Genomic DNA, 24,904 nt, shown 5'->3' with positions numbered 1-24,904 from the left:
AATAATAATAATAATAATCAAGAGTCAAAATCCATTTTTAAACATTTATTTGTGAAACCAAGTGAATTTAGAATCTGAGCTTCTGGAAGAACCACTTGTTCTTGCCCGTCTTGTACCTGGAAATTAAAAAAACAAAACAAAAAAAACAAGAAGTCAGCATTTACACAGAAAGATATTTTTATGATATTTTAATTAACAAGGCTGAACTGCATCAGATCTGTACAACTAATTTAAACCAGTGAATTCATGCTGTTTGTTAAACTCTGGACAGACACTACACTGACTGACTGACCTCTCCTCAAACTTGATCTTGGCCTCCCGCCTGGCTTTGCGCTTGAGAGCAGGATCCCTGAAGACGTCCTTGTTGACAACAGTTTTGTCCAGAGGAATATCCACAGAGTATCTGGAAGAAAACGATGATGAACGATGAGAAGTAGTTTAAAATCCTCAGAGTTCATCCTGCGAGGCGACGCTGAGCTCGACTGCGTCTCTTTAAAATCAGTTCACATTCACTTGGAAACTCGGACACAGAGCAGCTGCAGGAAACTAAAACCACAAGCTTTACTTCATCACTTCTCAGATAATAAACCTCAATGAAACACATGTACATATCAGAAACAGAGGATGAAGCAGCTGACTGAGGTACAGCATGTCATCACCTTTAGGTGTTTTTATGAATAATATTTGCAGGTTTTAACACTGAAATTCAGATTTACTCTTCATATACAACATCTATCAAACCTGACAGTTAAAGCTCAAGTTAACCCTGTTGCATCTCACCTGAAACTAAACTGCTCTTAAGGGCTTTATTGCACAATATCTACTCTACTAGTTTATTAATCCTAACTACTCTAAAACTAAATCAAACTCTGGCGTCAGAATTGTGCGTAAAGAGTCAAACTGTCGACATAACCACACCAGAATTCAAGCTTTTACTACATTATCAATAAAGTTTTGTTCTTGAACTGTGCCTTGTTATTTCCCTGCCTACTGACCTGCAGCTTAACCTATAAATATTTAAATTCTTCATTGTTCATGATGTATTTTTAAACCTTTTCTGGTTTAGTTTGGTGATTTTTGATCCTCTATACGTCTTGTACATTTTCAAAGCAGAGTGAATGCACACGCAATGTTTGATTGTTAAAGCACACTATTCTCCCACAATGCAATGCACAAAGAGCTGCTCACCACCAGAAAACAATTCACATCAATCATGGATGTTTAAAAACAGATCCAGAAGGAAAAATCTGAGTATTCCATCAGACTTGTGTTAGTTTGGTCGACTGCGACTTTCCCAGTTTCCCACTTACAGTTTAACTAATGTCACATATAATTAAACTATTAAATAATATAATGTATGACTGATTGTACTCAGCATATATTATATAAAATAAGCACAGTATAGATTTGTGTCAGGCTCATGTGAATCAGAAACGACAGAAACATCAATGAACAAAGTAAACATAGTGTAAAACATGATGATTTTGAGTTTCAGTTGTTCCACATTATATATGTTTATGTCACAGAGTTTAATTTATTTCAACTTTGAGGAATCATAGTCTGTCTGGTTTTAATACAACCATACCCACAAGCCTCGGCTGCCTCTGATGGAGAAGCAGATCAGAGCAGCACAGAGCTCAAAACACTTTATTGTTTCAACTGGGAACCAAACACGGCGTCATATCAGCAGAATCAATCAGAATCTTTATCAACAGAGCCAAAACAATACGGCGTACTGAGTCTGGACAATAATGGACGAGTGAATTGTGTCAGGCTCTGGATACACAGGAGATGATTATTAGCAGGATTGATTCTTTGTTTTGGTCTTTTGTTGTTTCCTTTAAATTCACTTAGATGTTCCTTGAAGGAACAGCAGTTCAAAAATAAAATCTTACAAGAACCCATTTCTCTTTTTAAGAGCTGCAGATCTGTCAGTCACCTAACGTCGTCAGAGCACAGGATTAAAAAGGACTTTTTTATTCTTAAACCCACAAATCAAATGTTGAAACTGACCTGGTGGGCATGAGGTGGTTGTAGTTGAACACCTTGACGAAGGCCTTGATCTTGGACCTCTTGGCGATCTTCTTCTTGCCCATGGTTGTGGTCACCTTGCGGGGATAGCGGTCGATGCCTGCGACCAGAGCGTGGCTGTAAGGGCGGTCGGTGGTGCCGTCGTCAATGTTCTGGAAAGGGGACGTTAAAAGAGAGCGAATAGAGGAAATCTTATATTAAAGAACTAGATATGGTTTTTGAATGGAAAGTGTTATATTATGTGTTTGTAGACTTTATGTTGCTGGATGAATGTTTTCAGTCTGTCAGAGTTAGTTGCACCTTTAAATGGTTTCATTAACCCAGTTTAACCTGCAGGAGTTCCTGAAGGCGAGGTGAGGTGTTTAGCTGTCTGACATCCCTCCTAGCTCCTTATAATCAGGCCAACACAGCACCTTACATGTTAATCTACCTACATCAGCCACTGATTTTATTGTGTAAGACCACCTGAAAAAGCTTTAAATTCACTAACATGAACACAGGAGCCCTCACAGTGAATGACCTACTTATAACAGCTTAAACCACGGAAATATTGAGTGACCTCTTGCAGCTTGATCATCAGATACCCTCTCTCCACCCTCCAACCAGAGCTCTCTTACCTTGACGATGACAGCTTTGCGCCCGGCGTAGCGTCCAGCTAGGACCATCACCACCTTCCCAGGCTTCATAAACTTGCCCATTCCTGCCACAAAGAAAACACGGTTAAAACACGGTGGTGCCAGAAGTAACTCAATACTTCACAGGCAACGTTACCAACGTGAAACCGGGCAAGGGTTAACGCTTAAAATGTGGAGTTTCTCTTATGGAGTTTGGCTAGTTAGCAAGTTAGCATTAGCCTCCAGTCATTTTCCAAAGCTAATACAGCTTTGTACAGCCGAACATACACAAAGCACAAAATAAACAGTGATTATTTACTTAAAATGACACCAAAAAGGCGTAACACGCAGTCTAGAGATGTAACGTAAGTCCCTTTAACAGGCAACTCAGATGCAAGTTGAAGCTGCCATGTTGGATTGAGCGCTTGGGAGACGAAGCGCTGCAACAATCATCAATTTTCTATCACAGCCGATTAAAAATACTCGTAAATATCAACCGCATCTCAGCTACAGGAGTGATTGCCACAAGTCTGGTGTGTTAAAAACAAGAGATGTGCCCAGATTTGGGGCGATGGATGAAGATTATTCGAAGGGAAGTTTCACTCACTGATGCTGTTCTACGGCCGCCGCTAACAGGAAAGGAAGTCGTCAAGGTGTTTGTCAACTTTGACCCCAGCGATCTCGTACGTCACTTCCGGAAAAGCGGTTTTTCTTTTTTACAAGTTAATTTCTTTTAATTATCGTATGTATAATACAGATACTACTACTAAAAATAATAACTATCCTGTGGTGTATTATACAGGGAGACAACATTATTTATAATATAAAAAATATTTAAAAAGTTAATTTTATTTGTGTGAAATCTCAAAATCTGTGGGAGTAAAATACATTTTAAATATATAAATACGGATGAAATAATAGGAAAGTGTCATGGAGATGTCAGATTATTTTTATTATTTGTTCTACTTTTAATGGGTTTTAAATTTTTAGTTTTTAATGTGGTTCATTCAATAGTTTTATTCATTTATTGCTGTGTTTTTGTGTTGTTTTATGTCATCTTTGCTTGCTATGTGAAGCACTTTGTAACTTTGTTTTGATAAGTGCTATATTAGTGCAAATGAAATATAGATAACATTGTTATTATTATTTATTCTTGTTTGTTGAACCTCTGATAAATGCCAAAAAATAGACCAAAATAATTCTATTCTTAATTATACTGCTTAAACTAGTGTATTATTATTATTATTATTATTATTATTAAAACATCCAAAATGTTGCTTTTAGCAGTTTGATGTTGATCGGTTTCTTTAAATTATCGATTATATCATTAATTACTCGACTATTTTTTATAAAAACAGACATGACAAAGACTCAAACAGCGCAGCGTTTCATTTATTATGTTTAATGTGTTTACAGCTGTATGTATGCATTAAACATGATAAAAACCAAATCAGACCACGGTTCGTATTTCCCAATATATTATCTGTCATTAAAGTGATTAAATAAAATGAACATTAATATAATTTTAACATAAATTTAAATGATCCAGTGTACAGCTACAGTATTCTGATATGTTCTACCTATGTCAGTGTTGAGCTACAACATGCCGTCAAATAAATAAATAAATGTTTCTTTACATTAACAGTTGAACAAAACACAACAAAAAGGGGGAAAGAGGAAGCAAAATACAGCGTTACAAGCATTAAACAGAGCCTGGAATATAACACACAGTTCCCATGAACGTAAAACAAACAAGATAAAATGCATCTCCAGGTTTTTATCTCAGGAAATACAAATGTAGTGGTTTTATCAGCACGCCTGCTCTCACAGGTTTGATACCTACATGTACACGTGGGCCCAGGAACACTGAAGTTTCATTCTCGTACATGAACAGAAGGAAAAACATCAGCACATATAAACTAACCTCAGGTTAATAGCATCTATGGTTTGTACATTCAGTATTTAAGGATACGATTCGTGCAACTCAGCTGTCTCAGAAAGATAAAAACTAATTTCTCTGATGGAAATAAAACAAAACTTTTAATATCCTACAATCACTAAGTACAGGATGTAAAGCCGTTACATCTGTCAGTTAATTTTAATTTTAACTCCTGGAATGGGAGAGAAGCAGCAGTTCATACAGGGTTTAAATGCTCACACCTGAAAACACAACATGCAACAACTGATAACTGCATATTTTTTTAGGCAACAACACTTTTAACTTCGCCCCCTGACAGAAACTGTGAGATATTTCTCATTTCAAGTCGACCTGAGCGCCATGGTTTAGCTACATGTGATTGACCACCTAAAATAATTCAGAAGAATGGAGCAGCACAAGCACCAAAATACCAGGATCACAACAACACACCACAGAGCTCTTGTTACTGTGTAGAAGCCACAGTATCGAGAAATGTTTCTGCTCCTTCCTGGATTGTCTAACTTGCAGCCATGTTACAGTACTGACTACTGTACAAAATCCAACCTGTCTTTGATGCATAGGCCGGGGAACTATCATGTACACAGGGCAGGGTTTTCCATAAGCGCAGGCTGCAGCCAGACGGCTGGCCTACATTGTATGTCTGGTAACCACAGAAACAAGTTGAGCAAAAGCCACCCTCGACATCTTGGCTGCCTATTAGCGTCACAGAAAAACACTTATTTCTAACGTTAAACCACTTTAATCTGTCTTATTTTAACGGATTTTAATTACTCGGTCCTTTTGTTTTGGCGAGGAGACAATTGTGTTCTCAATAAAATCCTTCTGAACGATGAAAAGTGAGGGGATCCCACACTAAAAACAAAACAAGCTAAGCTAACGTTAGCCGCAGCTCAGCTAACAAACCCCTACTGATGTCCACCGATGAGCGCCAGAAAAACGCTGTTTTTAACGTGAAACCGCTTTATTCTGTGTTAATTTGAGGGATTTTCATTACTTGGCTCTTTTATTTGGAGAGGAGACTTCTGTGAATAATTCGGTTCGGTAGTAATTCATTAGTAAAAATCCCTCTGAATGATGAACAGTGAAGGAATCCCACAATAAAAACAAGCTAACGGTAGCCGCAGCTCAGCTAACAGCCCCTTACTGACGTCTTGTGTTCGCCAAAGAGCGCCAGAAAAACACTGATTTTAACGTGAAACCACTTTAGTCCGTGTTGTCCAGTTTTAATTATCGTGTCTGTTTGTTTTGGAGCGGAGGAAACCTCTGAGGATAATTCGGCTCTTGGTAAAAACCTCCTTAACCTTCAAACATGATACGCAGTGACTTAAATGGGTGGTTTAACAATGCACTTGTGGAAAACTCTGCACGGGGGGAATGATGCTGTACGACGATGAGCACAGGTTGCAAAGGTCAGGAAGGCTTTACTAAAGGATGAGGTAATCTCAAGCTCCACTCTAAGGCAGGTTTACAGTACAAGTAGCATCGTTTTTCTTTTTGTCGTTTTGGCATCTTAAATATAGTGGGATGTGCGGATAGTGTTTGCAAACAACACAATCATCCATGCATGTACTGTAGGTTTTACTTCAGATGTGTGGCTGCTTAAACGACCTTTAAAAGGTGATCTACCCAAAGCACAAACACATGCTTTTTGGTCCTGAATGTGGTGTAGTTTAACTGATAAAATACTTCTTGTAATGGATTTGTTGCCTCCTCAGAAAGCGTCCTTAATGTTCTTCAGCTGCCGGACAGCCAGGTCCACGGGGAGGTTGAATTTGAGGTGGCTGATGCGGCCCAGGATGCGTAGGGCTCCCTCGAAGCCGGTCTGGGCCATGTAGCTCCATGACTGATAGTGCGGGTGTATCAGAGTCCCCGACTTGCACAGCAGGTTGAGCCACGACACCAGCCGCTGCTCGTTCAGAGCCATGCACACCAGCGCTTTGAACTCCGTGTCCGGGCCTCGCTTGTAGCGTCCGTGCTCCTTCAGGACAGTGTGGACGGCCCACAGCAGAGACTGTTTTGGGGTGACGGTCACCGGGCCGCCCCCTACAGGGAGGCTGAAGGACTGCGAGAGCTGCCGGGCCGGCGACTCCACGAAGGCCTTCCCGTTTTTGGAGTGGTAGTATTTGACAAAGAGTTCCCACGGGTGCATGGTCTGTGGGGCGGGTCTGTAAGGCAGCAGGCAGGAGATGGGTGCCAGCACCAGGCTCATGGTCTGAGAGGGCGAGAAGAGGCCGTGAGCCAACAAGTCTTTGAGGGCAATCGCCAGCTCCTTTCTCACGGACGTCGTCAGCTCATCCCGGGGCCCCAGAGCCGAGTTGCTGGTGTAGTTGACGACATGTTCGAGGGAGGGCTGTCGGCACGAGCCCAGCACTCGCACCTTCTCCACGGCCGCCTCCAGACGCTGCAGCAGGGGTCCGTAGTCCTGTACCGTAGACTCCTGAGGCCACATGCTCTGGGGGACGTGTCCAGCAGCGCAGCCGAACTGGCTTGCGGCGAAGATCTGCAGCACGGCAAGGGCCTTCTGGATCAGCTGCAGACCGGTCTCTCGCATCTTCTGGGCCTGTTCAGGGTCCACTGCAGTGAGACAACAGAATTTATCTATAGTGGACAGACTTGTTGCTCTAAAATGCACGGACTTAGTGATGATTAATGCTGTAAGACATCAAAAGGCATCTCTGGCGACGACTGACTGACCTTTCTTCTTTGGCCCTGGAGCTCTGGTGTTGGTCCCTGCAGCTTGTGGCTGCTGATTGTGTCCAACATCTGACAGGAGAGGATTCCCAACCTCATCTTTTAAAAGAAAAGGGGCAAAGGTTTGATATTAGACAAAAAAAAGGCAAATTACAGATACAAATAAATGAGCTCATACTGTATATACAGGTCTGTGTACCCTGGATGAAGTTGATGAACATCTCCAGGTCCCTGATCTGGGTTTTGAGCTGCTCCACCAGCTGCTCTTTGACCCTGGCTGGGTTCACGATCTGAGCGATAGCGGCGTCGACTCGCTGCCTGAGCTCCTCCGGCGACAGGTTCCCGATGTCCTCAGTTCAGGTTCACATCCAGCTTTTTGATCAGCTCGTCGATGATGACCTGAGAAAGGTTAAAAAGACCGAGGTTAAACAGGGCTATGTCACTGTATACCACACCTTTAAACTCCCAAAACCAGTCTCTAGAACTGAGGAAGCCTTTCGGATGAAAGGTGAAACATCTTCAAGAAACCTAAAAAGTCCAGTTGCCTTCAACTCTAGCACTTACGACTACACATCCAGCAGCTGCAGAGGAGCATTATCATTCATTTGGACTCGTGTTTCTGCTGAAATGTTCACCGTCTGGTCTCTAACGGTCTATCAGAGCTATGAGAACAGTGAGAGGGAACCACAACAGGCTATTTTTGGACTAGACAGTTAAACAATGAGCTGAAGTTCAGTATAAACCTCGGTGAAGCCGAAGGGAGCTACAAACTGTTTTCACACAGCCATTTGATGCATTATTTATTATAAGATAACTGATTCTGGGAAGCTCCATGTTCTGATGCTCGAGAGGTGGCTGCAAACAGGGCTGCAGTTGGAAGCTTTCCACGGGAATTAACAGGAATATATGGGAATTAAAGGGAATAAACGGGAAATTTGCAGCATAATCTTGGTTAAAACAACCAGATTTAAAGCAAATGTAGTTTTTCTTGCTTTTTGGGGGACAGGGTTAACAGGGAATGTGTTTATTTTATTTAACGTTTATGTTTTTTTATTGCTACATAGTCAGAAATGTGTTTTTTCTTGCACGAATGTCTGCTTATAAGAAAACAAAATACAGATACGATACAGATTGTATAAATTACCCCAGAATTTCCAGTTAATCACATATACAACAAAACACAACAAAACACAAACACTGTGAAGCCTTGGGCATTTTGAGAGCAGATGTTTGACTTGTTACACCTCATGTGTGACAGGTAAACACTTCATTATGTGCTCAACGTAACAGACACGCAAACAGAAACACTTTGGATTTTAGAAAAGCGTCTGGGCCTCTTATTTGTGATCATTATTTTCTCTCAGGCACCAAACAGTTGCAACAGATACGACACATCGACGTGTCTCTGCATTTTTTGTGTCCCCACCTTCTGCCTCTCCATGACGACAGACTGCGGCAGCGAGTCGTAGCTGCCCTCCTGGTAGGCGAAGCGCTCCAGATCATCCAGCTGTGTCTTCAGCTGGAAAATGAGATCCTTCTGTTTTTCCCTCTGGGCCTCCAGGCGCTCCCTCTTCTCCCTCTCACTCTGACGGGAGAACGACACACACATTGATTTTAATTTTTACAGACAGGGAGTGGGAAGTGACCACAGTAACAGGCTGAACAATGTGTACCAGATGCCAACTAATAATGTGGTGTTTTTTGAGAGAGGAGCAGGAGGATTTCTGCACCTTTTATCACTTGGGTCACAACATTTACAGAAAAATACACAAAGCAAACTCTCATACTCACCAGATCTCCCTGAAAGTAAAGCATGTGACAAAAAAGAAACACATAAGAAGACCTTTAGGTGGGATTGTTGATGAGCAGTTATGTCACAAACCAACAGTGACGATACGAGACCGAGCCTTTACGTTGGCAAAGACTAAATGTAAAGAGGCCCAGGAGTAAACAATGTCAGGAACAAAGCCGGCTGCTTCGACGTCGCTGTGTAAACAGAAGCCTTTATTAAACAGATAGTCATCTACCAGAGGCATTTTCATTGAGCCTGTGGCGCTGTGAGTCACACACTTGTGGCAGAAAGCGACATTTTCCACCAGAGATAAGAGATCCCAGGGAACAAAACCAAGGTGGGCGCAGCAGCCGTGAGTGTGACGCAACAGGCAGGATTTAATCAGAGACCTCACAGCCGCTGATTAGACCGGGTTTAGCCTCTCTGTGCATGTGTGTGAGGTTATATTTATATCTGTGTATTTAAGTGAGATTTGTTCGTGTATGAGTGTTTAATATCCACACAACTGACAGGTGGATGATAACTAGGCCTGCAGCAACTTTCCTTACTGGTTAATCTGACAAGTACTTCTTCAAATCACTGATTATTAAAGGTTTAAAATGTGATAAAAAAAAAAAAAATCATGAAAAATAATGATCTGAACTTTCTAAATGTCCACCTTACAGTTTAAAACCCAAAATATTCAAATAAAGCTGCAAATCCTGGAGAAAATTCTGTACTTTTTTAACTTCAAAAATATCAATTAACTGATTACCAGAACAGTTTATTGCTCTGTCAATCATTTCAGGTTTAAGGGTGATAAACACACACATAGATACACTTTAAAGCTGCTTAGTGGAGTCAATCAGACGCCGATGGATGATCATAGATGAAAACACTACACTACAGTCCTAGAGGTGCAGGGACCCTGGACCACAACTTTTTTTAAAGTCATAGAGCTCGATTAAGACACAAAAGGACCAAAATCAGACACAAAACATGTTGTAATTTCTTCTCTATCTCCAGTCTGGGGGTCCTACACCTGTCTGAGCCCAGGGGCCCATTTTCTCCATGATAATAAGGATCATTATAAGATAAATAACTAAGTTAATGGTCTTCAATAATGCCAACAATGTTTCTCTATCAGTGTTTGTGCGGTTACTGTGGTTGTGTTTTTGCGGCGCCCTCACCGAGTTCTCCAGCTGTTTGGCGTCCTGAGCCCGGCAGCCCACGACGTGCGGGCAGCCCCTGAAGGCGAACTCCTCCAGCTCGGCCAGCATCCTCTCCTTCTCCTCGCTCTGGGCGTGAACGATCTGCTTCAGTCGGAACTGAACCTGGGCGAAGTGGGAGGTGAGGGCGAGCAGAGAGGAGTTCAGCAAGTCCTGCTCATCTTCCATCTTCCTCAGCTTGGCGGCCATTTCCTCGTCGGTGGCCGAGGACGAGCCTCTCTGCCGCGGCTGACCGGCGCTCCCGCTCCCGCTCTCACTCTCCGGGCTGGCCACGGCGCCCACCGGTGCCCATCGCTCCCCTGCGCCGGCGAAGACAGCCTCGCTGTCCGAGGCTGACAGCTCCTCTGTGGACATCGTGGACGACAGAGTTCGCTCCAGGTGTTTCGCTACGCCGCCAGTTTATCACGAGAAGTTTTATTTTCGTTTGTTGCGCAGACAAACAAGAAGGATCACCGCCGGAGGAACAGGTGTAGCGCCATCTTGGGAAGGATGATTCATACGTCAACGCGGAGGCAGGAAAACACCGGAAGTTTACAATGTTTGTCTTCAAAATAAAAGTATCTCTATTGCAACATAGTCCAACTTAAAATCCAAATTTGAGTATTAATAATTTAATTATTGTGGGTGTATTTTTCATAAAATAACAGCTAAATACTGATAAAAAGTAAAAAGTAAAAGACAAACAAAAAGAAAAGAAAAATTAAAAGAAATTTGCACCACTTAAGTTGTGCATATTTGCTAATTTAATTAATTTTTAAAATTCTTTTTTTTTAATCTCTTCTTTTCACATCTGTCTCTTGCGCTGCTGCAACACCTTAATGTATGAGGGCCAAAAAAATTCACATAAGTATAAATCGATAAATAAAAAAATGTAGAAATGCAGAAATAAATATATAAATTGTATTTTATAATACAAAATGTATTCATTTTGCATTTATTTATTTATCAATAAATGCAAAATAAATACATATATTCATTTATGTCCCTGGTAATGTCCCTCTTATGGATCAGGTAGATCTATATATCGGATTGATATTGGTGATCCTAACCCTGATATTACTCTATTAAAATCTATTAGTCTTTATATACAGTCTATGGATATTATTTAGTATCAGATCTAAACCAAAATTTTATGGTATAGTCCACCACTAAAATTGTTCAGTTTTTGCAGGCTTTTATTTTGAATGGTGTAATCGGAAGTTTTGGTTTTTAGTTGCAGAGCTTCACAGAGGGGGGATGCCCTGATAAACTAAAGCTTCTTTAAAAAAAAAAAAAGGCCTGACATGAGGTTCAAACAGTTCAACGTCAGCCTAAAATGGGGGATTCAAGTGGCTAAAAATACATATAATATATATGAGGATTGGCAACCATTTTGAAAATTGATTAACTGTTCAAGTAAAGAATTAAATAATTCAGTGGTTCCAACTTTGCAAATGTTAATATGTGCTAGTTTTCACTGTTTAGACTGAAAGAGACGTTTTTTCCATCTGTTTTTAGTAGTTGTGTTTTTACGCTGTCATTTTGTGAGTATTTGTTGTCGTTCTGCATCTCTTCGTAGTCATTTTGTGTCTTTTAGGGTTGTTTTCACACTGTGAGATAATTTTGTGTCTGTTTTTGGTAGTTTTGTCTTTATGTGGTTATTTTGCATCCCTTTGTAATCATTTTGTGTCTTTTAACTGAGCTCCAACAAGAAATATTAAAAGGACTAGACACATTTCTATTCATACACAAAAATAGAGAAATGTAAAAATGTGATTTATTTAATGAAGAGTGATTTGACACGTTATGTTGTAACATGGTATCTTTATTGTTTATTGGTTTTATGGAAAATGTAGAAACCTCTCAGATTCCTCAGGAGGTTTCAAGCTGCACCAAGCACATGATGCACAAAATTAAAACACCTCTGATTTGAAAATCGCTGCAGGAAGACGCCACAAAGTGACCTCAACCCTCAGATAAACAAAGTGTCATGTAAGAACGTGTGAGAATGACAGAGTGAGAACAGAAAACAACACGACAGCAGCTTTGACTGTTCCTTCATCACACCGTGCAGTTAACATTTGTCACATTCAACATTAGAAATCAACAGAGGAGCGCACTTTGCAATAACAGGCAGCTGAAGCAGAACATACAGTCACAGAGAAGAACAAAATCACATCGTCTGCGGAGTGTTTCAGTTGATTATTTCATGGAGGGAGTAGAGTTTCAAGTAGGAAACTGTGTACTTGGAATAACAAGGATCCGACTTGTTTTTAAAACAAGTTAAACACACCTGTGAACATTAAGTAGATTCTTCTAGATAGAAACTTACAACTCCAAGTTCAATTCACTTTCCCCTTCACCATTTTTTCCTGCTCTACGATACAAAGCGTTTAAAAATTATCATAAAATCCCTTTTCATCTTCCATTAGTGCATTGCGTGCTGAACTAAATGACAGTACGAGGGCTGGGCTGGTAGTGGGCGGTCGTGTTTTCACACGACCAGAGCTCTCTTTTTGTTGGCGAGGAACACCTGCCAGTTGTGCCAGTGGAGCCCGGTGTTCTGGGTGCAGCTGCCTCCTTCGGTGCAGGTGTAGCCTGTGGGACAGCAGTGCTTCATGTCGCTGCAGCACACCGCCTGTGGAGAGGGAAAAAAATCAAGGGTTTTAGTTGAGTGTGTTAAGTTTATCTCAGTGTTTATGCTGTTATCCTGTCATTTATTGTGGTATTGGTTGTTTTGCATCATTTAGTATCTGTTTTAAGCTAGTTTGCATCTTTTTGGTTGTTTGGTTGTTGTTTTTGGTAATTTTGTGTTTCTTTATGGTTGTTTTGCATCTAATTTTGGTTTTTTTTGCATCATTTTTTGGTCATTTAGCATCTGTATTTAGTAGTTTTGTGTTTTTACACTGTAATTTCATGTCTCCCATAAGCTATTTTGCATCCTTTTGGCCGTTTCAACACTGTATGAGATGATTTTGTGGTCTCTTTTTGGCTTTTTTGGTTGTTTTGCATCATGTTTTGGTCATTTATCATCCGTTTTTGGTAGTTTTGTGTTTTTATGCTGTTGTTTTGTGAGTATGTGGTCTCTCTGTTGTGGTTTTCTGTCTCTTTTAAGCTATTTTGCGTCTTTTTTTTCTCTCTGAGATAATTTTGTGCCTCTTTTAGGTTATTGTACATCTCTTTATGCTGTCACTTTATCAGTATTTGTGGTTGTTCTGTAAAAGAAGCAGTATTATGGTTTAAACATTCTATATTACAAGTTAAAAAAACTGCCTTTTAATTCTCTTAAGGAGTAGTATTAACAGCAGATTTTATTTCAAGTATCAAAAGTGCTCATTCTCATCTATAAAAAATCTGAAAACTGTGGAAAAATGCCATTTTCAATGTTCTAGAGCATCAGATTACATCACTAAATGTCCTGTTTTGTCCGAAACCCCCAAAATATTCAATTTCATATCATGTAAGACCAAGAAAAGCAGCAACTTCTCAAATTTTTTTTTTGCCATTTCTGCTTTAAAAATGACTTAAATAACCAGTGTGTAGGATTTAGTGACATCTAGCAGTGAGAACAGCAGCTACCCTCTCCAAACGTGTCTGAGCGTCTACCGTGGCCGTCAGCTGCCACATCGATTCGGCTACTCAAGAACTAAATACTTCTAAATAAAAACTTGTTTTCTGTTGTCATTTACGGCTGTGTTTATCTCAGACAGGCTGACAGCTCGTTAGTAGATCCCTGTAAATGTTACACACTGGACCTTTAAATAAGATATTTCTGCCTGATGGTTAAAACTGCTGTAAATCGTACGTTAGGAGAAGGACAGCAGCCCCACGTGCTGGGCGACGTCCTGCAGCAGGTTTCTCCGTCTTTGCAGCTGGTCGTGTCGTCGCACTGGACGTCTCTGTGCGTTACGGGCCTGGGCTGGAGCTGGTGCTCAGGCAGGTACACCTGCGTCAGCGGGATGGTCTCCAGCTGCAGCATGATGAGCTTCTGACAGGAGCGGGAGGCGATGTTACAGGTGTAGCCCTGAGGACAGCAGTGCTCCTGGTCTGGGCAGCACACCGCCTGCAGAGGGTCATTTTACATAAGCAAACAAAGACGATGCCAACGTGTACCGACTGACTGATGGTGTATTTTCATGTCAAAGCAGCTCCACTAATCTCTCACATTTTGCAGCGGGCAGCAGCCCCACTCGCCCGTGAAGAGCCGGCAGCAGCTGGTGTGTTCGGGACACTGGTTCATCCCGTCGCACCGCGCCGAGCCGGGTTCGGCCTCGACGCTGGTGGTGGAGGCCGGGAGCTTCGTGTACCACGGGATCACCACTTCTCCCTTGATGCAGGCCGTCTGCTCCTCGTTGCATTTGTAATGGGTGGGGCAGCAGTGGGCTCCGTCAGCACAGCACACCGCCTAGAGAGAGAAGTGAGAGAAGAAGTGCCAACTTTCACATCACCGATCCTGTTTTCCAGTTCTTCTTTCATCTGTACTCAAATGAACATATGCAGAAAATCACGAGTTCTGCAACAATATTCTACGAGAGGTGACAGAAACAAACTGCTGAGAGTCATCCTCAGGGCAGGTGTCAGTTCTTGAACCTTAACTGGCTCCTAGTTCACGACTGAGAGATTTTAGGATGTGTTTTCAATGATTTTAGTCACAAGAGCCAGCGTAGTAAATGTCCGTCTTTATCAGCTCAAGACGAAGGCTGGTCAAAGTTATTTTATAGATTTTGTGGCTCTGGAACTGACTGAAGAAAGAAAAATTCACACTTATTTTCACACAGAACGTGAAGATAAAGTGATCTAACTTTTTTGGAAAGAGGTTGAGTTTTCCTGCCGTGAATAAAGGCGTCACAATCACACTGTCAGACTGTTAGAGGCTGATCTGGGTCGAAGGATCACGGCAGTCGGTCCTGAGGATCTCCAACAGGATCTCAAACTGTCACACAAACATCTAAGACCTAAAATGTGTCTGCAAACAGCCGATGGTGGAGTCTTTTGCACTTTTGCTTTGCTTAATGTGTGTGAAAAGACCTAAAGTCAGATGATGCCGCCTGCAGAAGAGGAAGCAAACCGTCTTGCAACATGACAACAACACTGATGAGAAATCATCTGAAAGTGTGAGTACGTTTATGGTGAGAGCGGAGATACTTTTCAGCTTTCCTCCACCTCATGTCGTTATGAAATTAATCACTATGAGTGAAAAAAAACACCTGTGATAAATTAGTTAATTCATAAAGTGAATGAAATTTCAGAATAAGAGTCTCTGGAGGTCAGTGATGTTATGAACACTCACGTCTGGCAGCGGGCAACATCCCCACTTTTGAGACGAGGCCATGAAGCAGCAGGTGGTGGAGTCAGGGCAGCTGGTGTGGGGGTCACACTGAACCCTGCCCTCTTCATCTTTACTCTCCTCCTCCTCCTCATCCGTCGCCTGTGTTGGCGTCACGGTTGTAGTCAGAGGTTGGGTTGTAGCAGCCTCGGTGGTGAGAGCCGGCGTGGAAAACGCAGGAATCTTCTGCATCATGGGCGTTGAGCCTGAGGCGCCGTTACAGGACAGGGTGGCCAGGTCGCAGGTGGTGCCAGTAGGACAGCAGTGTTTCGTGGTCGTCACAGCAGACCGCCTTTTACACAGAGATGACGACAAATCTTTCAGACCCAGTCATTAAGTGAGTGTGAGGAGTGTGAAGAACAGGAAATGCTCTGTTAAAAATGCTGTAAAGAATCTAAAAACACACAAGAAAACTGTGATCGATACTTGGTCTGATACGGTTTCAGAAGGCATATTACTTGTTACTAGTTGGACAGGAAAGTGTTAAGTGTTAGTGGAGAAGAGAAAAAATCACCATGACCTAAAAAATCTTTAAGGCATGAGGAAGCAAATTTATTATCTCAGCGAGGAAGTACAGAGCCAGGGAGGGGACAAAATCTGACAGATGTACTTTAACGAGGTCTCGAGAAACTTTTTTGAGATTTTGCAAAAGTTTCCAGAGATCTCAGAAAAGTTTCTGAGGTCGAGACTGTTGGAAAACTCAAAATGTCTACAGAAGGACTCGTCTTTTTCTGCAGAGATGGAGGAAGCCACTGGAAGTTTTGGGAGTTGATTATCGTCTAGAGCATTTTTGGATTGGGAACAAAGACCAAAGATCGCCATATAAAACAGATTATGGTGAAAGTTTAGTGCACATTATCTCACTGCGTTACCAAGGTCACAACTTCCTGTATTATATGTGCCAGTCATGCAGCATTTTTGTATTTTGTTTGTTCATTTGTCTCTTAAAGACTGAATAAACAACAAAAGCAGAAACATCTGCTGAAGAATCCAAGAGGACAGAAGAAAATCTACAACACACTTCAGTAACACTGTAAATATAAGGCTTAGCTCAGCCTGGCTCCATCAAAAGGTAACAAAATCCAATAGTTTTGGCCTTTATTTCCAAAATAAAAGTGCTTCACGTAGTTAAAACTGTCTAAAGAGTCTAGCAGGAGAAAATCATCAGACAGAGACGACCTGTGTATTTAGTTGAGTGGCAGGTGATTTTCGGGAGTTCACTCTGGAAAATGAAGCTTTAAAAAGTGATTTAAATCCTCAGTGTGCTTGTTGCTGAGTGTGTTTTTACCTCTGGTAGAGGACAGCAGGCCCACTTGCCCTCCTTGTTTTTACAGCACGTGCTTCCATCGGGACAGCTTTTGGTAGAGTCGCATGTGACGTCCCCCACCCGTACTTCCTGTTTGGTGATCGCTGGGATCTTCTCCACCCACGGCACGGAGCTTCCCGGGTCCTCGCAGGTCTGGGCAGCGAGGTTACATTTCTTCCCTTTCGGGCAGCAGTGAATGTGGTCGTCACAGCACACAGCCTGGGAATGATACGATGGATCAGATGGAAAATCACGAATGCACATCAAAGTTTCACTCATGGAAACAGGGATCTTTGTCGTACCTCTGGTAGAGGACAGCAGGCCCATTCGCCCTCTGCGTTTTTACAGCACGTGCTTCCATCTGGACAACTTTTGGTAGAGTCGCATGTGACGTCCCCCACCTGTACTTCCTGTTTGGTGATCGCTGGGATCTTCTTGAACCAGGGCACGGAGCATGTGTCGTCATCGCAGGTCTGAGCAGCCAGGTTGCATTTCTTACCTTTGGGGCAGCAGTGTAGATGGTCATCACAACAAACCGCCTGAGAACGACAGGAAGTCATTCATGCATCACGGCGACACCTCTCACAAAGTTTTATATGTTTCAACAGGGACTTTGGTCGTACCTCTGGTAGAGGACAGCAGGCCCAGTTGCCTTCTGTGGTCTTGCAGCATGTGCTGCCGTCTTCACAGGCGACTGTATCGTTGCAGGGGACGTTGTTACCTGAGAAAAAAATGCCAATATTCATGGTGGGAAAACAAAATCCAAACCTGCTTATCTGAAATATGCCCTCATGCTGAGACAAAGCAGACAAACCACAGAAACTCAGGTGGTAAGAAATGCAGTCATGTGCCAACAGAGGCGGGTAAATACACATGTAAACAACGCAGTATTTAAAGAATAAGGCTGGAGGATTTCTCTATTCCACTCTATTCCTCATGAGACCAGAACAACAACAAGGAATGTATGTGACTGAGAAGCATCCAAAATCAGATTTAGCTTCTTCCTCTGTCTGTTAAATGTAAACACAACCGCTGCACTGGGTGACAGTGGTTTATGTATTAACAGCTCCACAGACTAATATCAGCCATCAGTTTTACAGTCTCTGCAGTTCCTGTGAGGCAGAGTTCACTGCACAGATACAGTGAAGACTGATGGTTATTAGCCTGCAGAGCTGTTTCCAAATAAACTACAACGCCCATATTTTCCACGATGAAGAAACATGTCATTGCAACAGTGTGGCTGGACAATCCATCAGGAATCAGCCACATTATGTGCTTGTCAGGATACAGTCGGTGTTTGTGGATTGTTTCATACAGCTGCATCATCCTGTGAAATATTTAAAAGTTGGTTTTGCAAACACAGTATTTTATGGGGAACACGATGCAGTCAGTGCATCTGTTAAGAAGAAAAAAACTCTACAGGGAAACTTTAATTTTGCATTTAATGTTAAAACACATTACTGAGACTAATCCTGATGCTAAACTTAATCTGATTTTCTTCTCTTCATCTCGTCTTAGCAGGAACTACAGTAACTTATAAATTAACGTGTAGGTGTGCCGACACACCTATATTTAATGGAATGCAGCCGTCTGCCATGAGACAGGTCTGTTTGGTGAATTTGCACCTTCCACCACCAGGAACTTGAAATGTTTTTCTACGTCTGTGATGCTCGTTGTGTCTGAGATAAAAATCTCACCTCCAGCAGCCTCGGTGACAGATGCTTCCTGCTGTGTAGGAGGAACTGTATTCGCTGTGGTGACCTCTGGGGCTTTTTCTGATCCGCCATCGTTAGCCGTCTCTGCAGACACTTGTTCGGCCTCTGAAAGTTGAAACACGCTGCATGAACACACCCACAACACATATAGACAGTGATTAATTAGAATGAGGAACTAAGTAAAGGTGGTTTTTTTTTCTGACCTTTCTTGCTCTCCCACTCCGCTCTTATTCTGGCGGGAAGTTTGGCCCACATCGGCGTCTCCTTTTTGGTGGATGAGGAAATACATTTGGACTCTTCGACATCACATGTGCTCCCTTCAGGGCAGCAGTGCAGCTTGTCCTCGCAGCACACGGCCTGCACATACAACAAAGACACACACACACACACACACACACCACACACCACCACACACCGCTCAGGATAAGACGCCATAAAGTCACGATAACTGGACGTCAAGGCAGGACATGCAAATCCAACATTTGACTGTTTACTCATTCATAATCTCATGGAGCTATGGAGGAACGTCAGCATTAATGTGCAAGCTCATGATGGAAACATCCGCCATTTTGTACCTTCGGCATCGGGCAGCATCCCCACTTTCCCTCTGGGGTTTCGCAGCAGGTGGTTTGTTCTGGACACTCTGACACTCCATCGCTGCACAGAACCGTCGTCGTGAGCTCTGCAACGACAAAACTGTGTTTAAAAAAGTGAACAATAACTAAAAGGACCTGGAGATAAAAGTAACTTTAGAGGAGAAATCAGTTCTTTGATAAACAGGTCTACCCTGTGGTCTTTCTGGTCTTAGCGAGGACGCTCACACTCTCTGAAGTATGTGTCTGTCTGATTTACATTTTCAGCAGTCGAGATTAATGAGCAACCTCTTCTAGCCTGTAACTCCTGGTGGGTAGACGAGTTTCTGAGCTCAGGCTTGAGGCAGAAAACAACAAAAAACGACTGAACAAATTCCCAAATAATGACACCAATTCAATTAAGAAACCTGTCTGTTTGCTCAGAGAGGAGAATTAGCTGAAGGCTGTGGATGGTTTCACACTGAAAAAGCAGGAATAAAGTCCAGTTTTGAGTGAAGGCAGCTCACACTGTGTGGTTACTGTGTTGTTAAAGCTCTGTGGTTTAGTTTCAGTCTAGGAATCGGTGAAAGCTGATCGAGGAGCTGTGACATGCTGCTCTCACTCTGTAGTTCCTGTTTTATTTTAATACACTGACCTCATGTGACTACAGTTGTTTTACTTCCTGCCTTTGCCGGTGAACAATTAAAGAAGAAACTCATTTTCCAGTCTGTGTATTATTGGTAAAAACCTGTTCCTCTTTCACTCGCCAAATTTGTCTTCATGCTACCTGTTCGTCAAATGTTCCTGTCATTCCTGTTACCAGTTTGTTTTCCTAGTATTTGAGCTTTTGTCAGCTGCAACTAAATACTTAATACCTGTTCTCCTGCATTAGCCAGCATCAGTTACCTGGTTTATGACTGTTACAGGAGCAGACTGACGGCTTTTCATGATCCTATGTGGGTGATCACAGCGCAACAACAAACAGCAACTTTTAATACACTGACGATTTGTTTTTAAATCTTCACCTCCTGAGACACGAGTGTTGATTTTGTTTGCATTTTTATTTTCTCCCAGCTGTTTGGGATCAGTTGGATCTGATTAGTATAAAAACTGAACCATGAGTAGTTTGTGAAAAAAATGAAGTTGGTACATGGGGACAGTGGGTTTATTTTTATTTATTAGGTTTTGTTCCTCTTATACTTTTATCTTGATCTCGGCTGTAGAGTGTGTTCTGTGCCTCTATCAGTCATTTCCACCAAGCTGCTTTACTTAAAGTAGTGAAAATGTCTGAATATAAGCTCTTATCACTCTGTGGAAACATGCTCTAGTGCATCCTCAGTTGGTTGTAAATGGACGTTGATGTGGAGGTTTAAATTGAAGTCCAAGTCTGTAACTACACCAAGATTTCTGCCTCAGTTTGTGGACTTTACTGTTAGCGACTGAAGCCGAGTACTGACTTTTAAATGTTCTCCTTTTACACAAAACAATAATTATTTCTGTTTTTATCTTTGTTTTTACTGGCACATCCAGCCACTGGTTTGCAGTATGGGACCAATAATAACCTGGTGATGCTTTTGTTGTTTCAATAACGTAGATGTTGAACAGAAGAGGCTCGAGAATGGAGCCTTGGGGTACACCATGTAACTACCAGTTAACACTAAGGATTCACACCTATGTGGAGGCTGTTCCAGAGAGTTTCAGGATAGTTTTCCAGTCTGATTAGTAATAAATTCTGGTAGTAAGTAGAAGAGTTTCACCTGTTTTGATGCAGGACCGGCTGTCTTCACTGCACAGGTGGCCTTCAGGACAGCAGTGTTTGCCATCAGAGCAGGAAACTCCCTGTCAGAGGTCAGAAAATAAAGAATCACTCGCTTAACTTAATAATTAGAAATTTAAAGTCTGTTTGTGTCTGTCTCTGTACTGTACAGTACAGTGCTGCTGTAAATGAATCCATCAGATAACGTTACAGCAGAAAACAGGAAACTGCTGCATATTCTCTCAGAGCAAACAGAGCCACAGCTTCTATGTTAAATTTACCACAATAGCAGAAACATCCAACATATCTATTGTGTGTATTTTATATTTTGTGAAGTGAAACATCTTAGTTTGTTAATCAGTGAGCCAAAGATCCTCTTTGTGACAGGAAGTGACCGGGCCAAGCTTAGTTTTGGTTGACACACACTATACACTCACAAAACACCAGTATTATATATGAGTGGTTTACTAGTGGACTCCATCATGGATTCTGGTTTCATGGTTTTGGTCTCTACTTCTTGTTTTTACACCTGCGCTTTTGCTGTTTCTCCAGTTGGTCACACGAAAAACCTTTCCAAAGAAATCCTAAAAAATGACATTAATCAGCACAGATTTCTTGGATATTGCCGCTTTTTTTCCTTTAATACCTGTGCTGTATCATCGTTGCATGTTTGGCGTTTGATTACCTGGGCTAGAGGACAGCAGCCAAACCTTCGTCAAGGTCCTCAGGCAGGAAAACTCAGGTGGGCATCGTGACTGATCAGGACAGATGTTGTCATCCTCCTCACCCATGTACGACTTGATCATCCTGAAGGACTGCAGGGACAAGGTGGGGAAGACGGGGAGAAGATTTAGTGCAGGTGCGGTAAATAAATCAATTTGTGATGCAGTAGATGTCTGCGTTTCTTACTTTCAATCTAGGCTGCTCAGCAGAAGTTCTTTCCGCCCAGGGGATGGACACAGTGTCGTTCACACAGCTGGATTTGGCTGTATCGCAGATTGTACCAGCTGGACAGCAGTGTGTGTGATCCTCACAGCACTCAGCCTGTGGAGACAGAAGTTGTAGAAACACTTTGCCTAACAAAGTTTTAAAACTGATATCACACAGGGCTAAATGTGGCCTGAGCATTTATCTGGCTCGTAAAGTAATAAAACATCACTGAGGATGAATAGCACCACTGTATGGCTGTAATTCTTTTAATTTATAGACCACACGAGAATGGTTATCTCATATGTACATTTAACTATGTGATGGACAGTGGGAGAATGTGTTTTACTGAGGCTGTAGTAGTATGACTTTGCTGGGGTTTATCTCCTTTACAGGGTCATTTAATTGTGGGAAACATTTCAGGCTGAGTGGTTAATAGAAGAATATAATGTCATTTCTTCATTTTATGTCTGTTAGGGGCTTATTATTCAGCAAAAACCATATACTATATACATTTGATAATTGCCTTAAATAATGAATATAATAAATACATTTACACATTATTATGTTTAAATATATGTTTTAAAGTTTGCTTAATCACACCAAACTGTGAATTCCAGTGGAATCATTAGCTAAAATGTCAGTTAGCTACTGCTAATCTAGGCTAGGCTAATTTTTAGCAGGACTCGTTTTGTTTATATTTTCCTCTATTACTGATTTAGGTGCTGCTTTATTTATATGGGGACAAACTAAATTACCAAGATGTTAATTCACCAAAACTGACATTAAAGGAAGTAGTTAGGGGGGAAATATAAGTCACTTTAGCTCAAGGCTAGCTGTGGCTAACGCCTGCGAGCTTTAGCTTTAGCTTGTTTGTTTAACTACTGCTAGCTGGCCATTTGGTTTTTAGCTGTTGTGAATACACATTTATTATAATTTGCTGTTTTGAAATTATACAGTTCTTTGGCAAAATAAAAGGTATTAACTAACTTTTGACTTGATATTAAGGCTGAAATCAACTTAATTAAAATAAAAAAAATAAGCTAATTTTCCCTTTTAAACCAGGAGATAAAAAATCAGGTTACATTACAAATGCATGTTTGTAATTTTAGCTATTTTAATCTGCTGAAAGGTTTTCTAGGATATTAAATGTGTATTAATTTAAGGAGAACGGGACATTTTCTGACAAATTAATTAATATGAATGTAAATATTTCAAGCAAATGCAGAGTATACTGATGTTTTCATACAGTATGGGTTTATTAGGTTAGTTTAAAACTATTTTGGGAGAAATTTAGGATGAACAAAAGAGGAATTGTTGTGTTGACTTTCTTTCAACTCAGCGCAAGTGTTTCAGCTCAAATTATAGTGCAGCATATGCAGGTGCAAGCAGCCCTGTCTACCTGATCAAATGGGCAACATTCATAGCCGTTTTCTGGGTCGTTGCAGCAGGTTTGACCGTCTTCACATCGCCCTCCATCCGGACACTCTTCAGCACCAACCAGGGCCAGGAGAGCCCAACAGATCACAACCCACCTCTGCATCTGCACACAGGGGGAGACACACACACACAGAGGATTTCAATGAAAGGAAAGTGAAAAATGTGCACGTGGAATCCCCCTTTGCACTCAACATCATAGGTAATATTTTTGCATTAAAAGCTGCATGAACTCGTGTCACAAAAAGTATAATAGCCACGCTCAGATGCTAATGGATTTTCCATGAACCTCTGACTTTCTGTAAAAAATATTTTGCCTTTGATTATTCACTGGACCTGAGTCAAACAAGTCAAAAAGCCAAAGACTGGCACTGTTTTTCATTCATTTCCTCAGCTCTAATACTTCCTTTAAAAGTTTGTTCCTTATATATTTTTTATTTTGCAATGGTCAAGCAAATCCCACACAATAGGGTATAATTTAAATTAAATTAACTCACTTTCAGTTTCGGTCTTGCAAACAAGGAAACGCAGTTTGACCAAAAAATCTCGGCCAGTAAGAATAAACCGATGAATATTTTTACAAAAGGAGGAGGATTGTAGTTTTACTCAAGAGTGAGTGAAACTGTTTTAATCTAAAACGTAAAATAGATGTTTAAATGTGTGTGGATCACTATCTTTACAGTTCACCCTAAGGACCTGTTCATTTGTGTCAGATTCTCAAGGTCAAAAGAAGTTTAATTTGCTCTTACCTTGGTATAAAAGACTGAAGCGCTGTTGTGAGTCGTCAGGTGTTTCACAAGTGTCTCACAACAGAATATCTCAAAGGATAGTCATGCAGAGTCTTGAACACGCCCCCAAAGAGAGAGAGAGAGAGAGAGAGAGACAGAGAGAAGGTGGATCCCAGTTTCCCTGGATACCACGCCGCGCCTCTCCAGGTTTTCTCTCTTAAATTACTTTTGAAAATATGGCGCATAAAGTTCAACAAAACTTCAGTTCAGGAGCCGTACGCTTCACTGTGCAAGTTGCAGTTCACTAACGGACAAACTTGTTTACATACAACAGCTGCAGTGCACCACAGTGCCGTGTCCACCGGAGGGCGCGAGAGCTGCAGTAGCAGGGGGCGGGGCCAATGGAATCCTGACGAGGCTGAAGTTAGATTCTAAGTCGACAGTTAAGGAGTTACAGTGTTACCATTTTTTGCTGCATTTACTGCTGTAAAAGTGTGTCATAACACAACACAATGGATCAGTTTTATTGCTTTATGCCATCCAGACCACATCAGGCCAGGTCTGAAACACTTAACTCAAAATACTTGAACACACAATTTGTTGATCAAGTCCATGTCCATTTATATGATTTTTTTGTTTGTTTGTTTGTTTGTTGGACCTGGTCTAATGATGTTGTCCGGATGAAGAATACATGATAAAATTGTAATTTTTGCTTTCATGGCTTAAATAAATGTTTCACAAATTTGAGAGTGAGTTCAAACAATGTTAAAATCTATTAAACAGTTAACGTTTCCCTTATCTGTCGATTCGAACACTAACTTCACGATGCTGACGTTTCACCACCGATCTTCAAAACATACGCACCGGCCTCCCTCAGCCACTC

The 24,904-nt window shown here is 41.5% G+C and overlaps 3 protein-coding genes across 3 annotated transcripts; all 3 read right to left on the bottom strand.

Annotated features, from left to right (window-relative positions):
* Window positions 1–30: 30 nt before the first annotated feature.
* rpl27 (ribosomal protein L27) lies at window positions 31–3,345 on the bottom strand. The gene is made up of 5 exons (XM_018684701.1): window positions 3,253–3,345; window positions 2,649–2,731; window positions 2,014–2,183; window positions 293–403; window positions 31–116 (listed from the first exon to the last, which is right to left on the bottom strand). Exons 2-5 carry the CDS (start codon window positions 2,727–2,729, stop codon window positions 68–70), a joined length of 411 nt encoding a protein of 136 aa, XP_018540217.1. The 5' UTR covers window positions 2,730–2,731; window positions 3,253–3,345; the 3' UTR covers window positions 31–67.
* Window positions 3,346–4,016: 671 nt separating this feature from the next.
* Window positions 4,017–11,097, bottom strand: rundc1 (RUN domain containing 1). The gene is given in 6 exon segments (XM_051074053.1): window positions 4,017–7,158; window positions 7,279–7,374; window positions 7,475–7,628; window positions 7,630–7,674; window positions 8,702–8,860; window positions 10,237–11,097. Coding segments are annotated over 6 exon segments (1,710 nt in total). The 5' UTR covers window positions 10,630–11,097; the 3' UTR covers window positions 4,017–6,295.
* Window positions 11,098–12,058: 961 nt separating this feature from the next.
* Window positions 12,059–24,205, bottom strand: grna (granulin a). Its single transcript, XM_018684697.2, is given in 17 exon segments — window positions 12,059–12,892; window positions 14,060–14,317; window positions 14,420–14,659; window positions 15,545–15,847; window positions 15,849–15,872; window positions 16,869–17,105; window positions 17,189–17,425; window positions 17,510–17,607; window positions 18,584–18,706; window positions 18,805–18,958; window positions 19,177–19,283; window positions 20,931–21,012; window positions 21,615–21,638; window positions 21,640–21,744; window positions 21,839–21,973; window positions 23,259–23,399; window positions 24,043–24,205. Coding segments are annotated over 16 exon segments (2,412 nt in total). The 5' UTR covers window positions 24,043–24,205; the 3' UTR covers window positions 12,059–12,748.
* Between the last annotated feature and the right edge of the window lie 699 nt (window positions 24,206–24,904).

This window comes from Lates calcarifer, linkage group LG11 (assembly GCF_001640805.2).
Source record: "Lates calcarifer isolate ASB-BC8 linkage group LG11, TLL_Latcal_v3, whole genome shotgun sequence".
NCBI lineage: Eukaryota > Metazoa > Chordata > Actinopteri > Centropomidae > Lates > Lates calcarifer.
Note: the sequence above shows the minus strand (reverse complement) of the source record. Positions and strands in the feature narration are given on the sequence as shown.